Source organism: Myxocyprinus asiaticus, chromosome 25 (assembly GCF_019703515.2).
Source record: "Myxocyprinus asiaticus isolate MX2 ecotype Aquarium Trade chromosome 25, UBuf_Myxa_2, whole genome shotgun sequence".
NCBI classification, from domain to species: Eukaryota; Metazoa; Chordata; class Actinopteri; order Cypriniformes; family Catostomidae; genus Myxocyprinus; species Myxocyprinus asiaticus.
The window spans coordinates 1791127-1816165 of NC_059368.1; the positions used below are offsets into that span (position 1 = coordinate 1791127).

The 25039-nt window shown below is 39.5% G+C and overlaps 2 protein-coding genes across 3 annotated transcripts in view; both read left to right on the top strand.

The window, feature by feature from the left end:
- LOC127416310 (WD repeat-containing protein 20-like) overlaps positions 1-25039 on the top strand; it is a 143030-nt gene that overhangs the window by 38258 nt on the left and 79733 nt on the right. The gene's annotated exons all lie outside the window — the stretch shown is intronic.
- Positions 3193-25039, top strand: part of LOC127416337 (probable methyltransferase-like protein 24) — a 32512-nt gene continuing 10665 nt past the window's right edge. The window contains exons 1-4 of the mRNA XM_051655644.1: positions 3193-4219; positions 13188-13286; positions 16824-16960; positions 22740-22965. Coding sequence (XP_051511604.1) covers positions 3998-4219; positions 13188-13286; positions 16824-16960; positions 22740-22965 — 684 coding nt within the window. The 5' untranslated portion in view covers positions 3193-3997. The remainder of the gene's footprint in view (positions 4220-13187; positions 13287-16823; positions 16961-22739; positions 22966-25039) is intronic.

Here is a 25039-nt window from a genome sequence, read left to right on the forward strand (position 1 = left end):
CACTGTTTGCAAGTTGATTTACACCATTTTTACTGTCGATTTTGTTGTTACGTTTGGTGACTTCTTTTTAAATTAGCTGCTGATTGTTACTATAATTTTGTTTTGTGCACTAAGTGTTTAGGTCTGCATGTGCAGCTCTATATCTTGTTACTATTACCATTAAAGCAGGGTGATATTGTCTAATTAGACTACATAGCATGCATTCAGCTAAGCTTTCCTGTGGAAGGCTTTTAAAAGCATGACTTAATTCAGTGCTACATTGCTTGAGTAAAATGTACAAACAAAGAGTGAGTAAAATATACTTGAAACAAAGTATTGCAAATTAAAATTTACTTGAGAAAATACAGCTTTTATTGCCATCCCAGTCAAATTAAAAATACCTTACAATTGACTCATGGTTCATGTCAGACTCAAGGACTTTAAAAGTGTTAAAAGTCTGAAACCACATAATAATATGGGATTTGTTTCATTTAAACCAGGAAATAAACAAAGCTTTAGGATTTTGAAGAAATTAAAACAAGGAAATGTTATGATGTAAAATATACAAATTATGTTAACTACATTATACAGATGGTCAGATTGTCTTGCTTCCACTGAAACACAAGATGGATCATTCTCAAATCATGCTGGATTAATGTGATCATCAGGTTTTGTTCATGTCAGCTCCAGTGCATGCTGTCATTAAAATACAGAATACGAAGACATTCTCATAATGAAAAATTCGACTTTTTAATCCAACTGTTACACTGAAAATAAAATTTGCAATGAACAATGAATGCACAATAGAAGCAGGTTTTAGACTTTTGGACCCCCGAATAATTTAGCAAGAAAATGCGGCTAAGAGAAAGATCCAAAGTAAACCAGAGACCTCGTATGAAATGTACAGAGATGAACATGAGGAAATAATTTAAGCCTCAGATTACACACCAGAAAACCGTGTGGAACAGAAGTGAAAATTTAAGCAATTAAAGCTGCGACTCTTTTAATAAAAGTACTTGTAGGCAAAAAAACTAAACAATAAACCAACTAAAAAACAGAAATAATTAGGATCTAAAACATTCAGAACTTATGCACAATATTGGAAGGGTTGCAAAGGTACTCAGCCAGGCTTCTTCTAACATAGATTAAAATGATCGGTTATTAAATAAATCAAGCTCTAGAATTATTTATAGAACATAGTAATAATAATAATAATAAAAACATGCAACTCTGGAACTAAAAGAAGGATGTGTTTGAATTCAGTGTGCTTACATAAGAGCGGTGAGACTGAATTTTGTGCTGTATTGATAGTGATATGAAACTATTGATAGTGTGCTGAGTTTCCATCTCTCTCATAGACAAATAGATTTCCACTAAGCCCTGTTTTCTTTCTGGGAGTGTGCAATCAAATTGGTTTCTGATAGCTACTGCTCAATGCTACCAACAGGGTTCAGTCTTGAGCAATGTACAGAATTTCACACTCACTCAGTCATCTCAACATCCAGATCTAGATGTAAGGACAATGTGTGTCTGTTTAATCTTCAAACAGACCAAAAAGTGCAGCAGAAGTCCAAATGGCATGTGCACTGTATTCATATCCTTCCAAAAAAGTTTGGACAGTATGAAAAAATACTAATAAACTACTTATAAAAATGCACTCATTGAAAGCACTACAACAACACATTATTTGATGTTTTACCTTGCGTATTATTATTATTATTATTATTATTATCGTTGTTGTTGTTGTTTTTGTTGAAAATATACACTCATTTTTTATCAGAAAATAGTTGGGACAGTCGAGTGTTTACCTCTGTGTGACATCACCATTTCTTCATAACACTTATTAAGCGTTTGGGCACTGAAGACACAAATTTAAGTTCAGCAAGCAGGATTTTCCCCCATTCATCCATTATGCAGGTCTTGTATGGGGCCTTTGTTGGCGTATTGTGGCGTTTCATAATGTGCCACGTATTCTCAGTTGGAGACAGGTCAGGATTGCAGGCATGCCAGTCTAGCACCCGCACACTTGCACTTGTAATCTGGGCAGTATGTGGTTTGACGTTGTCCTGCTGGAAAAGACGACGTCTGGATGGCAGCATGTGTTGCTTCAAAATGTGTACATATCTTTCTGCATTAATGGTGCCCTCAAAGATGGGCCATGGGCACTGACACACCTCCATACCATGATTCCAGTCCAACCCACAATAGACCTTATTCACGCTAGCGCCATCTTTGATTTTTAGTGGGAATGACAATGAGGCTATGAGGGATAGATGTACAGTCTCTTCAATGGGCTGCAATGCAGTTTAAAGTGTTTTTGGATCGTTCCGCGGACAAAACATTGATCAAATATCTTTCTAAGAACATTCAGTATACAAAGAACTCCAGACAGCATGAGTTGTGAAAAATCAGATGTGATCGAGGAGCTTTATACAGCTTTATACCGTTTTAAATCTATCCCTCACAGCCTCGTTGTCATTACCATTAAAAATCAAAGATGGAGCTAACCTGAATATGGTCTACTGTTCTACTTTTCATCTCAGATGAGACCGAGCCAAGAGAAGTCGGCAGTGCTTCTGGACAGTGTTGATGTATGGCTTCTCCTTTACATAGTAAAGCCTTAACTTGCATCTGTGGATGCAGCGGCGAATAGTGTTGACTGACAAAGGTTTACCGACGTATTCCTGAGCCCATATCATGATATCCATTACAGACGAATGATGGTTTTTAAGACGGTTATGTTTAAATTCAGAAGTTGTTTTCAGCCTTGCCCTTTAAGCAACAAATTTGATCGGATTCCTTGAATCTTTTAACTATTTTGTGAACTGTCGAGGCTGAAATGCCCCAAATCCTTCCAATTTGTCTATGGGGAACACTGAGAGTGTTTTTGCTTTAATCATTGTTAAATGCACAGCTGAGATTGTTTATATTAGTAACTCTATGTTATGTAATGCAGTGTTAGTGCAAAAAGGAAATGCACTTCACTGTACATATTCAAACTTCTGTCATGTGACATTGTTCACTAAACAACATAAACCCTTGTAGTAAATCATTGTGCTGTGCAATGGAAGGGGCGGAGAGTGTGTGTAAGTATGTCTTTGTCTAGAGTTACACAGCTGTCCAGAGAAGGGAAGGGGGGGGATAGACTCCCAAACGCTCTGGAAATATGTGTGTGTGTGTGTGTGTGTGTGTTTGAGAGATAGGAGGGTCTACAGGGGGAGTTCCAGACTTCTCAATGAGCTCTGTAGTTCTCTCGAGCTCTCAAACACACTCACAGCAGCATGCCAAAGGTTTTTACCAACGCTAGACTTTGTACCCGAAGAGTTCTTCAGTCTAACTTCAACAAAGACACACAAAGACAAAGAGAAGGAAGACAGGACTGAACGAAAGAGAGAACACATGCTGAAGACATGGAGCACAGAAGATGGGCAGGAGAAATCAAGTATCACAGAGTGTGAGCCAGTGAGACCTTCACGTAGGGGTGGGCGGTATGACCAAAATCTCATATCACGGTAATGATATTTAACCTTGTCTGAAAGTTTCCACCGGTTTTGAAGTCTGATAATTTAGAGATTACAAATAGACAAACAATAAGCCAGGAAGCTAGCTAGATAATCAGACAAACTGTCAGAGATGGATAGATTTAAAAATTCTGTTAATATATGTCTATGGGATTTTTCCCATTTCTGATGGGAAGCTCTTGGAGGAGTTTCAGTTGATAAATTCAGATAAATTTGGTCCTGGTTTAGGGATTTTGGAAAAACCCTAAACCAAGTCTGTAGAATAATTTTGGCTTTGTCAAGCCATTATTGGGATTAATGTCGGCCATCCTGCTCTCTAGATAACGTATCCCCATCAGCCAAAAACCCATATCACTCGACCACTCGTATATCCCGTTATACCGCCCAGCTCCACCCTAGAATGGAGAAACTAATATGTGAGAATTGCTTCCAGTGAGGATCACAAACTGAGAAGCGAATGAAAAACAAAAAGACACGAGTGTACCTATCGGAAGAGGATGAACAAGTGTTTGCTGTTGCGATTGTGTGTACTGTTGTCTCTTCTTTGTGTTTACGCTTACGTATACATGGAGTTCAATGGCTTTTGGCTGAAGGTTTGGAGGAAGAGGCCCATCAGACCCCAAAAACAGCAGTTACATCACATGGCTGTTCCCACGGCAACAGATGTTTTGGCTGATGTTGGGTCCACGTGTTGCCCGCGGGTGAAACATCAAAGAAGGGTGAGTTGAGTCGATTGTATACGGTCAGGATGTCTACGGTAGCATACCACAGAGCACGTTAAAGGGATAGTTCATCCAGAAATGTACATTCTTTCTTCTTTTACTCATCCTCATGTTGTTCCAAACTTGTATGACTTCCTTTCTTCTGTGGAACACAAAAGTAGACTGTACGTCTCATGCACAGTATTTCAAGACAGACCCAAATTTAAATGTTATTCAAAAACATTCATGTTGGCTTTTTATTCAAATATGTAACACCATGGTTTGCATCAACATTATGCAGCAGGTTTGACGCCAATGATATGGAACGCCTTTGGTTTTCCCATGTCTTGTCATTAACGTCTACCTTCATACAGCGGATGATCAAAAGTAAAAAAAAAAAAAATAATAAAATCGCTAAAAACGTACATTTACGGAATGTTCAGATGAGCCAAGACTATTAAAACTCCAACTATCTATCACATAGCAACCACCTAACAACACCTTAGCAACCACCCAGAACACCCTAGTAACAACCTATCAACACCCTAGTGACCACCCAGAATACTCTAGCAACTGCCTAGCAACCTCCTAGCAACACCCCTAGCATCCGCCTATAGCAATGCCCTAGTGACCACTCAGAATGCCCTAACAATGCCCTAGCAACCACCCAGAACAGAATAAATCAAATTAATAACACAAAATGTCCTAAAGTGATCAATAAACCGCTAAAGGCTGCCATTTATTTCAACAGCCTATTAAAGCTGCAATGTGCTGTGCAATGTTGTGTTACAAATTAACTGTTCTATTTACATTTGATTAAAGTGTTAATGATTTAATTTGATTAGACACTGATTTGATGATAAAATTTCATTGAAATGTCAAATACAGAACACGGGAATTTGGATAAAAATAAAACTGATTTTATGGGGCCCTATTTTTTTTTTTTTTTTGAGAGAGAGCAAAGGGAAGATTTTCAATTAATAACCACTACAATTTCATTATTTTTCATACATAAAGCTACCGTGCGGCTCCACGGAAAAAAGAAAATTATATAGGTTTAAAAAGGACATGTGGGTGAGATGTTCCCTAAATGTGCCCATGCTTGCTGTCTACTGTCTACATAGGCAGCTACCTTCAAAGGCAGCATCCTAACTGAAACTGAACCTGTTAAGTGACAGATTTGGAACAACTTGGGTCAACATTTAATTTTCATGTTTTAGCAGAAGAGAATCTGAACTTTGGAGATACACTCCATAATCATGACATTACATAGCTCGACACTGAGAGCCACTTTTTAGAAAATAAAGCAAAGTTTTAAAAGGAGGGTTTATAGTTGTTTAATTGGAACCGTATGAAGGGTTTGATTACACTGAAATGAATGTTGCTTAATGCATTCAGCATAAGATAAGTAGGAAATTACTTGCCTGGGTGAGATTATGAAATAAAATAAGCCTGGAGCTGATGTTGGCAAGAATCCATCCAAAGATGGACACGTATGATAGGAACACTCACCCGCAGTAGTGAAGGAAATGCATCTAGGCCTTCCAAGCACTTCACAATCACATCCAGATAAAGAATCTCAGGCTGCAGAATATTTTGACAGCACATTGTTGGTTTCCAAGCAAACGCTGAGATATTTGGATGAATGATATTCCGCCACATTCCAAGCTTTTCCCATATTTTCTCTCTTATCCCATAAATGTTTCAATTTTAGTGTTTGTTATCAGCTTTATTACTTTTCTTTCAAATGAGCATTGAATTTGTGAAGTCTTTGTTGCAAGTGCTAACAAAGTCAGTGCTTCTAGAATTCAGACTCTTGGCTCTGAGTTCATACGCCTGAAATGCGGCAGCCGAGAGGATATCGAAAATTTATTGAAACCAGCTGCACAAACAAAGCGTGAGATTCAGCAGCCAATACCTACATGCGCTAGAGAGACAAGACCCCAAAACTCACAGGAAGCTATAAACAAATCCCCACTGTCGAACTAGAACTGCATTTACTAGTAGCAAAATCAATGGCTAGTTTTGTTGGGAATTGAGAACCGGTTCTTATTCAGAAACAGTTCCATAAAAAATAGAACTGAATGATTTTCCTGATGCTCGGATTTATTAACCGAGCCACAAACTCAAGGAATATTCCTGGAAACCTAATCAGTGACTGAAAAACATATTGCTGGCCATCGTACAAGAAATAAAACATTATTTATGATTGTTTACTCCTTGTTTGATATGGAAATGATCGCATATAGACTATGCAAATAATTAAATCAAACAATAACATCAATTACACTGCAAAAAAAATTTAGACTATTTTTAAGACACGCATTTCAATCAAAATGAATTCTGTAATTTTTAACAAAATTTAAATAATAAAACTTTTTTATAAAATAATAAAAACAAAATTTATTTAGTTAAAGATTAATCGATTTAATTTGATGGAATTTTTAATGAAATTGAAATGAAGTTATGTATAAAGTTTCAAAAACATTCGTACATTCAAACCAAAGGAAATTAAATAAATTCTATAATACATAGAATTCTAATTGAATTGAGTAATCTTTAACAAAAACAAATCTTTGATAGTTTAGGTTTTACTTTTATAATTTTGTCAAAGATCAATTCAATAAAAAATTAGTTATGAAAATGAAATGTGTAAATCTAATATATATATATATATATTTATTTATTTATTTATTTTACTTTTGACCATTATTAACTTAACATATGGAGATAAAACAGTATCAAAACATATCACAAATGCACAAAACAATCCACAAATGCATGCAAAAAATCCACACTAGAGGTCTGCAACCCGACCCGGGACCGACAGAACCCGAGAACCCGACTGGTTTCGGACCGGGTTCGGGTCAGTTTTTCAAGTAGGACTTCGGGTTCGGGTCGGGTTCGGGTTTGTATGAAGGAAAAAATAAACTGGCTGACCGAACTTGTTTTGTGCATGCGCTCTCACTCACAGACGTGCGAACGGACGAGTTAGGGGCTGTTCACTCCGAACTGATCCAAGCTGGTCATGAGCTGGTCCAAGTTGGTCAAGAGCTGGTCCAAGCTGGTCCTTAGCTCGTCATGAGCTGGTACAAGCTGGTCATGAGCTGGTACAAGCTGGTTAAGAGCTGGTCCAAGCTGGTCCTTAGCTCGTCATGAGCTGGTACAAGGAAGTCAATAGCTGGTCCAAGCTGGTCCTTAGCTGGTCATGAGCTGGTAAAAGCTGGTCAAGAGCTGGTCCAAGCTGGTCATGAGCTGGTCCAAGCTGGTCCTTAGCTGGTCCAAGCTGGTCCTTAGCTGGTCATGAGCTGGTCCAAGTTGATCATGAGCTGGTCCTTAGCTGGTCATGAGCTGGTCCAAGTTGGTCATAAGCTGGTCCAAGCTGGACCTTAGCTGGTCATGAGCTGGTCCAAGTTGGTCAAGAGCTGGTCCAAGCTGGTCCTTAGCTGGTCATGAGCTGGTCCAAGTTGGTCAAGAGCTGGTCCAAGCTGGTCCTTAGCTCGTCATGAGCTGGTCCAAGTTAGTCAAGAGCTGGTCCAAGCTGGTCCTTAGCTGGTCGTGAGCTGGTCCAAGTTGGTCAAGAGCTGGTCCAAGCTGGTCCTTAGCTCGTCTTGAGCTGGTACAAGCTGGTCAATAGCTGGTCCAAGCTGGTCAATAGCTGGTCCAAGCTGGTCAATAGCTGGTCCAAGCTGGTCTTAAGCTGGTCATGAGCTGGTCCAAGTTGGTCAAGAGCTGGTCCAAGCTGGTCCAAGTTGGTCATGAGCTGGTCAAGCTGGTCAAGAGCTGGTCCAAGTTGGTCAAGAGCTGGTCCAAGCTGGTCCTTAGCTGGTTATGAGCTGGTACAAGCTGGTCAAGAGCTGGTCCAAGCTGGTCCAAGTTGGTCATGAGCTGGTCGACCAGCTACCATGTTCCAAAAACCAGCTTGACCACCTAGAGCTGGTACAGTATGACAAGCTAATGACCAGCTTGGACCAGCTAAAGACCAGCTTAGACCAGCTACCATGTTCCAAAACACGGCTACCAGCTTAAGCTGGATTTTCCAGCAGGGAAGAGTGCTTTTGCAATAAATAAAACGTTTGTTAAAAAAATGCAATGGTATGTTGATAAGTAATTGTTCTATTATTTACTTGTTAAAAGTTTTTAAAAGTTTAAGGAAAAAATAGTAGATACCATTTTGATAATGCAATTAAATTAAACTTTAAAACATGGAATTCAGGAAAAAGAATTACAAAAAAAAAAAAAAAAAAGGAAAAAAGGATTTGAGGAAAAAATTAAATAGATTTCAGCAGGGCCCTGCATAAAAACAAACAAGTGTTAGAAACACTTGAAGGAAACATGCATATCTTTTATTGTATTATTTACATTGAAATTTTACTTTAAATAGGCTAGATCAGCATATGCACAAGGCAATCCACAAGTGCACGCAACAGATCCGCACATTGGCTCAATTCACAAATGCACGCATCAGAATGCACAAATATGTGCTATACAATGATGTCTTTGCTAACCTTACATTCCTCAAATGTGTACACAAATACTGAGACCTTTACCATTGGTATTCTGCCTCAAGGAGGTCCATGAATGTGCTTTTGCATTTGTGGATTGTTTTAAGACTCTGGTTCTGTGGCTTTGATTCACAAATATAAGCAAGCTGATCTGAACCGTCTTCCTTTCATTTAACGCTAAATTATGATGTAACCCGTGTTCCTCAAGCGGACGCTTACTGACCTTAAAAGCGGAATCATCCATTGGCTGTTTCTAAGGACGTTTTTTTTAAGTCACTGAAGACAATTGTACGCTTGACAATATTTATGTCGAAATATATTAATTAAAATGATATGTACTGGACATACAAATGGAAATCAGTCCCTGTAACCACTATAAATAATCAATGAAATCTCCTCATCCAGTAATCACAAATGATCCAACCTGACCAGGGCTGAGAAAAGTAACAGGTATCATGTCACAACTCCATTTATGCACAGCTATAGCAGCGGTCAAAACAACTGACTAGTAAATAATTACAGTAGAAAAAAACAACCAACGGATCACCTCGTATGACTACTTTAAGAAAAGAAACAGAGAAAAGAAAATTGGATGTATCTGGTCTAAGCTAACGATAATGGCGATAGGAGGTGGCGATAATGAACCATAGAAGTTTGAGATCCGCTGTTAAAAAAGTAAGAAGCAGAAGGCTGATTCACATACATTGGAGATCAGCTTGCTTATATTTGCAAATCAAGGCGTGGAACAAGAGTCTCAAAACAATCCACAAATGCAAAAGCACATTCATGGACATCCTTGAGGCAGAACACCAATGGCAAAGGCCTCAGTATTTGTGTGCGCATTTGAGGACTGTAAGGTTAGCAAAGACATCATGTGTGGAGCTGTAGCATGCATTTGTGGATTGAGCAGATGCCTGGATCTGTTGCTTGTATTTGTGGATTGCTGTGTGTATATGGATTAGTTGAGTGCATTTGTGGATTATTGTGTGCATTTGTGAGACGTTTTGATACTGTTTTATCTCCATACTAAGAGATTTTAAAATAAAAGGAAGGATACTCTTTTATTACAAACCAGTTCAGTAAAGTTATTCAGAGTTTCATATGAATGCTTTTAATTCTCCTCCTTGCATAGTGGGCTTATAAACAAGAGTCCATATGTAGGAACGCTTTGTGAAAATATGCCCATTGAAGGTGCCTTGAATTGTTCCTGTAAAGCTACTCGGGGCACCTTTCTCATATCGTGTGAAAATATTTCAATTCCGGGACATTTTGATCCGGGAAAATCCTGGATGGGTGGCAAGCCTAAACCTATGCCATTGGTTGAGCCAGAAGTTGGCATTTCGGGCTGCTCAAACAAACTAATTGAAATTCCATTTGGTGCCACTAGTGGCACAGAAATTACACAATTCAATTTTAAAGATTACAACACACCACATTTTATTCTGAGTTCAAAACAAGTGACCTCAACCAACAGCATTTGTGGCATATTGTTGATTACCACAAAAAGAAACATTAATTGATAAAAACATTTAGCCACAAATGCTGTTGATAACTTGTTTTGAACCTTGAACACTGAATACGACATCAGACGAGTTTTCAAGAGTGAATTCTTAACACACAAGAAACGTTTGAATGGGCAAGCAATAAAAGACGGAACAGAATGAGAGGACTGATGAGAGACAGAAAAGAAAAGGGAGAAAAACTAGAAGAAAAAACATAAATAAAATTTGTGAAGTAACTGAAGGCAAACTAAGAGAAGAGTACAACACATTGCAACTCTTTTCATAAACAAGCCAGGCATTATGCTAATGTCGAGCAGTGTTTGTTTGACATTTGTAGAAGGGACGAATAAACTTAGACCTAAAATAGCCACAGCGCTTTGGGATCTGGAATTCTGTAACTCGTTCTACAAAAAAAAAAAAAAAAAAAAAATACAGACAGACTGAGAGAAGTTCACATCAATACACATGAAAACATTCTACTGGCTACATGTCAGTTTAGGATGCAGAGATTATACGGTTTCACTATTAACCGCGATTAAAAATGTCACGGTTACTTTAACAAAAAGAATTTACAATCCACGGTTAAAACCGTGAAATGCTTTATTTAGACGTGGCAAAAATAATACACATAATGTATAAATATATAATAGAAGAGAGTTATTCATAAGATTTTGTAAGCCTAAATGTGAAGACTCTTGTGCCTGTGTGGGTACCGGAGCTGTTACTACGGTTACGGACGGTGGCCGCATGGTGCTTATCCAGGTGCCACGAACTGAACGTGCACTTTCAATTCACATGAAACTGGGGTTATTACCACGGAGCTATAAAACACCTGGAGAGAGCTATTCGTTAGCATCCCCATTCATCTCTATGACTGTGCTCAGCTAGCACAGGGTTCCCAGAAAGCTGGAGGCTGCCATCTTTGCTCATGGGTTCTCAGTTCTGGGATCAGGTGTCATGTGACTGATCACTCGTCAATGGGGATAGATAGGGAAAAATATAAATCAATTTCACGCTTTTAAGAGCCCTTCAAAAACAATCCGTCACCGGATGACGATGTGCTATAATGTAATGAAATAATTTACATTGAAATAGTTCTTGGAATTTTTTTTATTTCATCATAAAACACAGCTACTTTTGAATGGTTGTCTGTGGATAAACATGATTTTTTGCCATCGGGTGGTGTTGTTCCAGCATCTACCAGCAGGGGCTAACAGGGCCTATTCCTGACCCCCTGGCTACTACACACAAACTCCAAAATATAAAAGAGGAATTCAATCTACCAGACTCATTTCCACCAAAAACAAAAGCGACTTAAATCGGCTGTTTGGCAGCATTTAAATTACTGACTGAAGACGACGGATGTAAATTATGCAGACAGAAGTCATAGAAAAAAACCCTTCTGCAAATGGGACAGGATGCTCCATGAGTCATCCAACAACAAACTAGAACTAAAAACGAAAGTTTTTTTTGTTTTTCTTCCCTTTTCTCCCCAGTTTGGAATGCCCAATTCCCAATGCGCTCCAAGTCCTCGTGGTGGCGTAATGACTCGCCTCAATCCGGGTGGCGGAGGATGAATCTCAGTTGCCTCCGTGTCTGAGACCATCAATCCACGCATCTTATCACGTGACTTGTTGAGCATGCTACCGCGGAGACATAGCACGTGTGGAGGCTTCATGCTATTCTCCACGACATCCATGCACAACTCACCATGCGCCCCACCGAGAGCGAGAACCACATTATAGTGACCACGAGGAGGTTACCCTGTGTGACTCTACCCACCCTAGCAACTGGGCCAATTTGGTTGCTTAGGAGACCTGGCTGGAGTCACTCAGCACGCCCTGGATTCAAACTCGCAACTTCAGGTGTGGTAGTCAGCATCAATACTCGCTGAGCTACCCAGGCCCCCCAATCAACAAGTTTTCTTAAGTTGAAGGTGCAATTTTAATCTTGATATATCCGCTTGTCTTGGTGTAAAATGAAGGCATTGCGTGACGAAAGTGTTTGTTTTGAGCGCTTGCTGCTGCTGCTGCAGTGATGGACTCGACTCGAGTAACAGAGCGCAACTGTAAAGTTCCGCTGTTGTAAAAGTCCCATTCAAAAATCTAAGAGTAAGAGTAAAAGAGTAAAAAGTACCCACTATTAAACCTACTCTTAAAAGTAAATTTTCTCCAAAAATTTACTCAAGTAAATGTAATGTAAAGTAAATAAAAGTAGCGCGTTTCTACCCAACTCTGTCAGCGAGTAAACTTTGAAAAGTTGTGTCTTCGTCCTCATTATTTAAAGCATTGCTTTTTGTGCAAATTCATCGTGTTCAACAATAAATGTACATCTTAGTCATTATCGGACTTTAAATTGCCTGCTGTGAGCAATGTTCCCATTATTAAGTCCACAGGTTTATTTGGAAGGTGTTGTGGACAGTAATTTTATAGAGTCTGTTGCCAATTCTTTATGTTGGGGTGTCTGACAGACAACGGATTGCTTTAATAAACTGTTTAAGAAGAAAAAACTAGGCTACATGTTGCGCACCCACAGTAATCTTGCATTTATGCACTTTAGAAGCACTCTGGTTACATTGAAGCACATCACTGAGCTCGGGATGCACATAAGTGGTGTCGTGCTCTAGATTGGTGCGTCTCTTATTATATACCTCCTATTTATTTTTTGTGTATTTATCAGTTTTCTTATTTTAGAACTGCCCTTAGCATCCACATATCCCTCAGAAATATGCCCACTAAGACGTTCAGTTGAGATATGATATGCATTTTTTGCATCAGTGCTGTTGTATAATGAAAAATGGCAAATAATCGGAAAACCGGTTAACCGTGATTTTTTCTCAGACAGTAATCTCACCATCAAAAACTCACAATGTGGCATCCCTAATGTCAGTACATACTGAAGTTTAATACTTTATTTTCGGGTGTTAGTTTAATATAGCTCTTGAGTGTTTTCACTAACCCTGTGTGTGTATTTGTGAAGATTCCTCGATGGAAGATCGACCTGGAACCCTGGGCCACTGAGACACACAGCCTGGAGGAAGAAGCAAACAGATTTCTCAAGTACATCACTACACCAAAGGTAATATTCCAATTGTTTCTATACATGTAGGAGGTCTGCAATGACTATTGTTCTTAAAGGTGAAGTGTGTACTTTTTTGAATGTTCCAATACTATCTGGCATCCCAGTTTAATGTTGAGAGTCACTTTTAATAATCCACTGGTAGTTTGACTTCCCGAAGTGTGTAAACACTGTGACACTTTCAAAACATTCATCTGTTTGTTTGAGCAGCTCGGCATGTCAACTTCTGACTCAACCAATGGCGTGAGTTTGGGGCGGGACTATCTATTTGTCCAACCAATGAAAATCAGGAGGTGTGTTTTGGAAAGCTGTTTGAAAACAGTGATTATGTTGGCTTGACCAAAATTATCATTTGTAACTCATGCTAGAGCTTTCAAGCTACATCCACCAAACTTGGCACAGACCTTCAGACTGTTCTGACTCAGGTTGCTATGAATTTTCTAACTGATCAGACTTACGGTTTTTGCACAACAGATGATTAAATCTCTATTAAAATGTTCAAATGGAACAAAACAAATTCACTCCCGATCTATAGGTGGTGCTTTATAAAACCTTAATAAAACCAACTAACAATTCAATAATCACAAGGCTATTTAAAATAAAATATATTTAATAGAAACTCAGCATTGCTTCCGATTTTATCTGCATTTCCTTGCCATAATAACTTCTGCTCTGCATTTTTGTGGCAGCTTATCAAATAATTCCTTGAGCTCAGATCCCAAAGATAAGAGCATTGTCGTGTCTAGAAGGTAACCCTCGGGTTGCTGAAAGTCTCACGAGAGTCCCATGCGATGTTCACACACTGTGTTTATTTGGATTCCAACAGAGACTCTACACATACCCCTGAATCTAACCAACCTTCTAGACACTGCCCAAGAGCAGTAAGGTGTTCTTTTTTTTAGGTGTTAGAGTTAGCAACACGCTGCATTTTGTAGCTGTAGCGGCTCAAGACACGGGACTAAAATAGTGATGGTCGTTCATGAATGAATCTTTTATATGACTCAGAAGAATGAGTAGTCTCAGAGAGGAATCGTTCCTCTTGCGCATGCGCTTAATCCGTGTTTGTGTTTCGTTCATTTATGGCCCTGTCCCAAATGGCACACTTCATGAGGACTTGCGGTCTCGTGGCCTTAATTTGCACATTCCCCCGAAGTCCACAAGACCATAGGGTGACCCATTTGACATTTTAGCACTCAGAAGGGTGCTCGCGAGTGCCCCCTTTGCGCTCTTCGGCTGAGCCCGTATCAGTGCAGGTGTCGTGATGAATTGTGTCGCCCGTAAAATAGAGTCTTTATCTGATGTCATAGATATAGACATACAAAATCCTTTTATGATGTATGTCAATATAACTGTAAATATGACATTTAATGACTTCTAAATAATTTGTTACACATGATAGTATATTATCACAGCTATAGATCGTGAAATTAAAAATTTCTTGTTCTTTGTGTTTTTCATTTAGCTTCCATTTGGCAAGCTATCTGCTACAGAATTACTAAACCACAATATTATAAAATATTTTACATATTTACACAGCTTACAGTCTTATATGACCACCAGCAATAATGATGGAAAAACCATTGAGTCCTGAGCGTTTACCCTCTGGGGATACTGTTTCATGGGCGGACACAATTGATCATGACAGGGTTAGGGTTAGGTTAGAGTTAGGGTTAGGGTTTGGGCTAGCCTTCACAGTGGACTACTACCACTACCCAACAGTCCCCGCTGCTGCTCCTCTTGACCAATCACAGTGGATTGTTTCCGAGCTGGAGAAAAAAAACATGGCGGACCATGCAATGCCAATTCATGGATTAAATATTGATTTTAATCATTGTTTTTTACCGATTATCAGCGATGGATCACTTGCTTTTCTTGTGTATATAGTGTTACATTTTAGTCTGATATGTATAACTGGTTCAAAAAATTTTTTATTGCGTTTTCCAGTGATGTGGAATTACTCCTATTCAGTTTGTATTGAATAGTTTTTTTATTTATAGCTACATTCGGTCTAATAGTGATATTTATACCTGAAGAAGTGTGGCTGTGTACGTTTAATAACAATGTTTTGCGAGGGGGCCTGGGTATCTCAGCGAGTAAAGACACTGACTACCACACCTGGAGTCGTGAGTTTGAATTCAGGGGCGTGCTGAGTGACTCCAGCCAGGTTTCCTAAGCAACCAAATTGGCCCGGCTGCTAGGGAGGGTACAGTCACATGGGGTAACCTCCTCGTGGTCGCGATTAGTGGTTCTCGCTCTCAATGGGGTGAGTGGTAAGTTGTGCGTCGATCGTGGAGAGTAGCATGAGCCTCCACATGCTGTGGGTCTCCGTGGTGTCATGCACAACGAGTCACGTGATAAGATGCGCGGATTGACGGTCTCAGAAGCGGAGGCAACTGTGACTTGTCCTCCGCCTCCCGGATTGAGGCGAGTAACCGTGCCACCACAAGGACCCACTAAGTAGTGGGAATTGGGCATTCCAAATTGGGAGAAAAGGGGATAAAAAAAAGAGCATATTTTAAATCAGCAATAAAATCTGACTATACTGGTATCATAAATCGTGCTTCTTTACCTCGGATTCCACTTAAAAATGCAATTTTCCTGGCTTGTATAGCTAATGCACATGCGCGTTCTCGAATTGATTGACTGGCAGTGTCTGTATCTAGAAGCTGATTGGCTCTTTTAACTGTAAGGCGGGACTTCCTTTCTACATCCGTTGACCGTTGGGCGCTAGAGCTCCTTGGTTGGGTGTTCCAGTTTCTTCCATTCATTTAAATAGAAGTGGCCCGTCTCTGCTAAATAAGTGTGAATTGTTTTGTCTTCTATGCGGAACATAGTATAGTGGTCACGTGACAGATGAACGAAAGACTCAGATCCGAATGACCCATTCGGGAGGTGAACTACTCAGTTCTGTTTCCTGTAGAGCCTATGCGGCTGTGACAAATGAACGAAATGTCTTGAATAAAGATTCATTCATTTTGATAAACGAGATTGAAAGATCCAAGTCAGTAAACTGATCCGATCTTCCCATCACTAGATTAAAAACACTTCTCATTGGTCGATCAGTTTTCTTTGCAGTCCAAAGAAAAAAGAAATCAGACTGCTCTCTGTAAAAAAAAAAAAAACGGACGGTTCGTCGGGGAGCGTATCTATGTTCTCAGGGTGCTATGTTCCCCAGTTCACACACAATAACCCTCCTATTGTGTTCGGGTCAAATATGACCCATTTTAAGTTCAAATATTTCATAAATACTATCCATATAATATTTATTTCATAAATATTAACCCTAACCCCTAACCCTATAAATCTGGGGAACATAGGACCCTGGGAACACAGGAATGACCCCATTCGTCAGAGAAAAGCGACATAGGAATCCATTGATCTTATTCAAAAGCTTGTTCGCAACGAATGCTCGCACTAAAAATTCGGGCTTGGTGTGAATAGGCAGAATGTTAGCCTCAGTCACCATTCACTTTCATTGAATTTTCTTTCCATACAACAAAAGTGAATGGTCATACTCTGTTGTATGTGTTTGTGTAGGTGTCTTGTAAAAGCCCTTTGTCTGGGCCGCCAGTGTTTGACAGAGAGCATCATGGGTCGTGGGTTCTGTGTTTGGACGGCAGATTCAGTCTGATACAACGCATCATTTCTAAACACTGCAGAGTGTATTCTCTCAGGTGAGTCTGATGCTCTCTCTATTTCTGTCTTACAAACATACACACATACACAAAATGACACAAAGGTTCCAAATAGAACCTTTTCGTTAAAGTGGTACATGCCTGTTCAAAACATGCTAGGGTGTTCTGGGCTGTGTTTCCCAAAAGCATTGCAAGCTTAAGGTGATCGTAGAGACAACTGGCACCAATGGTTTCTACGATCTACTTAGGCTTACGATGCTTTTGGGAAATGCAGCCCTCGTTGGTTGCTATAGCGGGGGATATAGAGTTGAAGTTTACAATACACCTTAGCCAAATACACTTAAACTCAGTTTTTCACAATTCTTGACATTTAATCGTAGAAAACATTCCCTGTCTTAGGTCAGTTAGGATCACTACTTTATTTTAAGAATGTGAAATGTTAGAATAATAGTAGAGAGAATGATTTATTTCAGCTTTTATTTCTTTCATCACATTCCCAGTGGGTCAGAAGTTTACATACACTTTGTTAGTATTTGGTAGCATTGCCTTTAAATTGTTTAACTTGGATTAAATGTTTTGGGTATCCTTCCACAAGCTTCTCACAATAAGTTGCTGGAAATTTTGGCCCATTCCTCCAGACAGAACTGGTGTAACTGAGTCAGGTTTGTAGGCCTCCTTGCTCGCACATGTTTTTTCAGTTCTGCCCAGAAATTGTCTATCAGATTGAGGTCAGGGCTTTGTGATGGCCACTCCAATACCTTGACTTTGTTGTCCTTAAGCCATTTTGCCACAACTTTGAAGGAATGCTTGGGGTCATTGCCCATTTGGAAGACCTATTTGCGACCAAGCTTTAACTTCCTGGCTGATGTCCTGAGATGTTGCTTCAATATATCCACATAATTTTCCTTCCTCATGATGCCATCTATTTTGTGTAGTGCACCAGTCCCTCCTGCAGCAAAGCACCCCCACAACATGATGCTGCCACCCCCATGCTTCACGGTTGGGATGGTGTTCTTCAGCTTGCAAGCCTCACCCTTTTTCCTCCAAACATGACGATGGTCATTATGGCCAAACAGTTTGATTTTTGTTTCATCAGACCAGAGGACGTTTCTCCAAAAAGTAAGATCTTTGTCCCAGTGTGCACTTGCAAACTGTAGTCTGTCTTTTTTATGGTGGTTTTGGAGCAGCGGCTTCTTCCTTGCTGAGCAGCCTTTCAGGTTATGTTGATATAGGACTCGTTTTACTGTGGATATAGATACTTGTCTACCTGTTTCATCTAGCACCTTCACAAGGTCCTTTGCTGTTGTTCTGGGATTGATTTGCACTTTTCCCACCAAACTATGTTCATCTCTAGAAGACAGAATGCGTCTTCTTCCTGAGCGGTATGATGGCTGTGTGGTCCCATGGTGTTTATACTTGTGTACTATTGTTTGTACAGATGAACGTGGTACCTTCAGGCGTTTGGAAATTGCTCCCAAGGATGAACCAGACTTGTAGAGGTCCACAATTTTTTTTTTCTGAGGTCTTGGCTGATTTTATTAGATTTTCCCATGATGTCAAGCAAAGAGGCACTGAGTTTGAAGGTAGGCCTTAAAATACATCCACAGGTACACCTCCAATTCAGTACACTTCCTATCAGAAGCTAATTGGCTAATTGTGTAAAGAATTGACATAATTTTCTGGAATTTTCCAAGCTACTTAAAGGCACAGTTAACTTAGTGTATGTAAACTTCTGACCCACTGGAATTGTGATATAGTCAATTAAAAGTGAAACAATCTGTCTGTTAACAATTACTGGAAAAAATACTCGTGTCATGCACAAAGTAGATGTCCTAAGCGACTTGCCAAAACTATAGTTTGCTAATATTAAATTTGTGGAGTGGTTAAAAAAAATGAGTTTTAATGACTTCAACCTAAGTGTATGTAAACTTCTGACTTCAACTGTATACTGTGTTTTCAGGTGTAAATGGTAAGTGTGATCTATTAGTAAAGTAACAGCACACCTCTCCTCAACAACACGCATGATTTGAGGTATCATCCATGTCTGGAGCACAAACACTGCAGGACGACACACACTGAACATTTAATACTTACTGTTAGAGGTTTGAGCAAATCCTCTGTGATGTAGCACGTTTGCATATACATGCGTTCTTATATAATGTATCTCGGAATGAAGGTCGTGCCAGGATATGTGCCATAAGTTATGTCCCCAAGCTTTCCTGTGCTTCACTGCCTGAATCAGCAAGTTTTAGTCATCATTAACATCCTGTGTGTGTGTGTGTGTGTGTGTGTGTGTGTAATAACTCTGTCTACAATGCAAATGAGCACTGTGGAAACAAGATCACTCGCATTATTATCAACAAAGCAGTCTACACTGCGAATATTTGATGGTTTCTGCAAGATTCTTGCCCTGCAGGTAAAAATAAACAGCTGTTAAAATAGTAATCTCTCTCACCTCATAATAAAGTAAAACTTCATTTACATAGATTAATTCATCTACTTTACCACAAGATGTTTGCCTCTATCTTTATCTGTTGCCTTTCAATCCTGTCAGAATTAACTCAAATTATTACCACAATTACCTTACACAACAAGTGTTAAACAGAACAGTTCCAAACACATACAACTACTTTATTTACTGCCCAGAAATAAAAAATCATCTGTGAATGAATGCAGCATCTGAAAGATTATCTTCTGCACAGAGAAAATGAAGCCTGTTTTTAAGACCATTAAGATGTTTTGCATTGTGGCTTTATTTTCATGATAATTAAACAGTTCTCCTGTTTGGACACAATGATTTTTCTTTTTATTACATAAATTGCACTCGGTTAATATTAATGTCAACATACAGTATACTAATACATTTTTTAATTTTATTTAAAAGCTGCATTCATTAATACTACTTAATGAATTATGAACTAACAATAAATAGTTTTTATTTTTTTTTTATATATTAATAAATGCTAATAATAAATGCTGTTAACAATATTGTTAATTGTTAGTTCATGCCTAAAATGTTAAACAAAGAGAACCTCATTGTAAAGTGTAAGCCAGTGTTTTCTTTGCATTCCAATAAATAGAATTGGGTGGAATTTGCTTAATTATCATGAATATGCTCACAATGCAAAAAATATTAATGGTTTTACATTCAAAAAGTATTTTAGCCTATTTTTAAGATTTAAGAATTTCATAGCAAAATTCCATCAAATTTCATTGTGTAATTTTTTTTTTTTTACAAAATTACATTTACAAATCTTAATAGGTTTAGTTTTTTTATTATTTTATTTGGTTAAAGAAAACTATTTAATTTGATGGAATTTTGGTATGAAATGTAAAATGCATAAAACGTCGTTTTTTAAATTTTTTTTTTGCGTAAAGTAGGCTTCATCTGGAGGCCTGGGTAACTCAGCGAGTATTGACACTGACTACCACCCCTGGAGTTGCAGGTTCGAATCCAGGGCGTGCTGAGTGACTCCAGCCAGGTCTCCTAAGCAACCAAATTGGCCCGGTTGCTAGGGAGGGTAGAGTCACATGGGGTAACCTCCTCGTGGTCGCTATAATGTGGTTCTCACTCTCGGTGGGGCGCGTGGTGAGTTGTGCGTGGATGCCGTGGAGAATAGTGTGAAGCCTCCACATGCGCTATGTCCGCGGTAACGCGCTCAACAAGCCACGTGATAAGATGCGTGGATTGACGTTCTCAGACTTGGAGACAACTGAGATTCGTCCTCCGCCACCCGGATTGAAGCGAGTCACAATGCCACCATGAGGACTTAGAGCGCATTGGGAACTGGGCATCTCGAGTAGATCTTATAGTATTACACAACAGAAACAAACATTCGAGCCACATTACTCAAGGCTACTCATGTCAACATTACAAGTTCAGTGACCGTTAATGTGATAAATGACTGTATGTTTGCCATATTTGGGCCACAGCAGCAGCAGTGCGTTGGAACTGACATGTGATACATGCAATTACAGTGTTAAAGAACATGCTAACTAAGAGTCGTCAGTCAGTTTCAAGCACATACTGAGGTTTGCATTTAAAGTTATCCAGGCAGTGGCGGATTTAGGCATGGGCGACATGGGCAGTTGCCCAGGGCGGCATCTTGTGGGGGTCAGCACGAGGCACCCACACACAGACCTGGTGAAATGTGACCTGGACGTGTTTACGGGATACTTGCACATCGAATGTGTGTAGCTTCTTGATGCCAAACTTTTAAAATTTTTCAGTCTTTTTCTCATTCAAAAAGTATTCAGACCCTTAACTCAGTACTTAGTTGAAGCACCTTTGGCAGCGATTACAGCCTCAAGTCATTTTGGGTATGATGCGGCAAGCTTTGCACACCTGGATTTGGGGATTTTCTGCCATTCTTCTCTGCAGATCCTCTCAAGCTCTGTCAGGTTGAATGGGGACCGTCAGTGGACAGCCATTTTCAGGTCTCTCCAGAGATGTTCGATTGGGTTCAAGTCCGGGCTCTCGCTGGGCCACTCAAGAACATTCACAGAGTTGTGCTTAGGGTCATTGTCCTGTTGAAATGTGAACCTTCGGCCCAGTCTGAGGTCCTGAGCACTCTGGACCAGGTTTTCATTAAAGATATCTCTGTATTTTGCTGCTTTCAGCTTTCCTTCAACCCTGACCAGTCCCCCAGTCCCTGCTGTTGAAAAACACCCCCACAGCATGATGCTACCAACACCATGCTTCACCACTGGGATGGTATTGAGCAGGTGATGAGCGGTGCCTGGTTTCCTCCAGACATGACGCTTGGAATTGAGGCCAAACAGTTCAATCTTCATTTCATCAGACCAGAGAATCTTGTTTCTCACAGTCTGAGAGTCCTTTAGGTTATTTTTTATGTGTCTTGCACTGAGGAGAGGCTTCTGTCTGACCACTCTGCCATAAAGCCCAGATCGGTGGAGAGTTGCAGTGATGGTTGTCCTTCTGCAAGTTTCTCCCATCTCCACATATGATCTCTGGAGAACCAGAGTGACCATCGGGTTCATGGTCACCTCTCTTACCAAGGCCCTTCTCCCCCGATTGCTCAGCTCTAGGAAGAGTCCTGGTTGTTCCAAACTTGTTCCATTTAAGAATAATGGAGGCCACTGTGCTTTTGGGAATGTTCAATGTAGCCGAAATTTTTTTGTAACCTTCCCCAGATCTGTGCCGCGACACAATCCTGTCTCTGAGCTCAGCAGGCAGTTCCTTTGACCTCATGGCTTGGTTTTTGCTCTGATATGCATTTTCAGCTGTATAGACAGGTGCGTGCCTTTCCAAATCATGTCAAATCAATTGAATTTGCCACAGGTGGATTCCAATCAAAGTGTAGAAACATCTCAAAGATGATTCAGTGAAATGGGATGTACCTGAGCTACATTTCAAGTGTCATAGCAAAGAGTCTGAATACTTATGCCAATGTGATATTTCAGTTTTTTCTTTTTAATAACTTTGCAAAGTTATCAAAAATCTACTTTTTGCTTTGTCATTATGGGGTATGGAGTGTAGATTGATGTGAAAAAATAATTTGAAGCATTTTAGCATAAGGCTGCAATCAGGGCCGTAGCAAGGTAATCTGGGCCCCCTGAATTTATATTGCTCTGGGCTCCTTTCCAATTAAAACAAAGTTTAGAATTTGTTGTGGGGCCCCCTGGACCATTGGGCCCCTAGAATCGTCACCACCTTTCATCCCACTAGCTACGGCCCTGGCTGCAACATAACAAAATGTGAAAAACCAATGGGGTAAGATCACAACTTTAACATAAATTCAATATATTCAATGCAATTTTCCTCTAAATTCTTCTATCTGTCTCCTCCTCTCCACAGGTTGGGATTGGAGGATGATCATCTGGAGCGAGTTTTAGCGGGTTCGGGGTGTGAAGTTCATTGTTTTGATCCCAGTATCAGAGCAGCTCACCTTCAGGACTCACATATGTGGCTCCACCGGCTCTCTGTGGACTGGAGAGACCCGAACCCGGCAGTACCGGCCCAGAGACTGCACAGCAACACCAAGAAACTCGCCACCATCCTCAATGACTTCGGCCACAGACAGGTGAGGTTACACCGGAGAAAACACAAGAAACACTGTGCTGAATGAATTCATTCTGAATAATCCTGCAGATTCAATCTAAAGCAGTTCATCCAAAAATAACATTTACTCATCCTCATGTTGATCCAATACCGTATGACTTTCTTTATTCTGTAGAACACAAAAGGAGATGTTTAGTAATCAGTTGAAGCTGCTCTTTTCCATACAATGAAAACATATTGTTATCAGTGTCTCCTGTGTATTCTCAAGCTCCAAAAAGCACAAAAAATATTATAGAATTAGTCCATATTACTCATGCGCTATATTTCAAGTCTTCTGAAGTCATACGCTAGCTTTTTGTGAGAAACAGATCAAATTTACACCTAAATTATTCACTGAGAAATTCTTCTCCTCTGCTGCAGCTCTCAAATCTCATGCACATATTTAAGCTTGTCATGTGAAGACGTGTCAGGTATTTTTCTCTCTGACTGAGAAACGGTTGAATCTATACATTAAATTCACATTCTTGAACAGAAAAGCCTAGCAGCCACGCTAATGTCATCTACTATTGTTAGTTTTTCTCTTTTTAAGAAATTAGTTCAAGTTAGCTAAATTGTTGACATGTTTAGAGCAGCTACCTGAATGAACAACACATCTGGTTTAACAGCAAAAACATTTGAAGGAAACTCTATTGCCCCCTTGAGTATTGACGTTTATTACCGCCAAGTATGTCCAATGGGACTGTGCGCTTGCAATGCACTGGCCAAGCATTTGTTGTCTGTGTTTGCATACCTAAATATAGTATGTTTCTGGCACTGGGCATATGCAATTAATTAGTCCTTTCCTGCCAGGTGGAAAAACATCAAAACCATTCAAGTTAATGCAAGTGAACTCACTTCAAAGACACTAACAAGCATTCACAAGTTATTCGCTGTGCATGTGTGATGCATGCATGTTTTCTGTTCTGTCAACACGTACCATTTCATACAGACTTGCTGCAAACCATGCAATCCTCCGTCTTTGCATGTGGTCTCTCAAGCTTTTCAGGAAGTCAGTGGAAAAAAATAAATAAACATGCATGTGATAGTGCTAATGCAATTCATGACTCTCTCTGTCACGAAAAGTTTCTAGAAACCGAAAGAGTAAGAAAATGCAAAAAGAGGGATCAAGACTCATTTCTCTGCTATATTTGTCTCTTGCTATTGAATTCATTATGTGCTGCAGAGCATATGACTCCTGCATATGCATGGACTCAGAAGCATTTGAGGTCGACCGATGCCAAAAGCGTTCTGAGAATTCAGAATTAAGTGCATTTATATATAATCAGAAGAATTGTCTATGTACACACTGCAAAGTTTTGAGGGAAAGCCACATTTAACCCTTTAAAGGCTCACTGTAGTAAAGTTGTATATTTGTTTATTACTGCGCCACCAAACTGAACTGCGAAAATAAACATTGTTTTCAAACAGCTTTCTGAATACAATCCTTAAAATCCTTCTGTTGTTGATCGAACAAACAGATGGTACCATCCCCAACTCATGAAACTAGTTGAATCAACGTTGTTGTGTCGAGCTGGACGGGTCACTCAAAACAAACAGAGGATGTGTAATAGTGCCACAGAAAGTGTTTGCAGTTTTCGAGAAAATGTATTTATATCTACATATTAAGCTGGAATAGGAGAAAGCATTATAACTAGAGCTATCGAAATTAAACCGTTAATGCTTGCAATTAACTACTCGGTGATGATTTGAAGTAATAAATACAGTAGCAGATAATGTGTAATTTGTAATGTTTACCTTTTGAATTCATAGCGCTAATGTGCTTACATGCTATACAAGGCCATAATATGTGCCTATTACACTGTGTTTGTGCAGTTTATAATGACACTAATACTACTGCAAATACGGGTAAATAAAAGAGTGTTAATAGGTAGAATACAGACATATCTCACTATGGGCAGATGTGTGAATATCTTTCGCTGCAGACGGCACATGAATGAAGCAGCATATGAAACAAGAGTCAATGGGCACTTAAAGAGTATTTGAGTCAATTTGATTCCTTTTGACAAATAGAATAATTAAACAAAAACACAAATCGC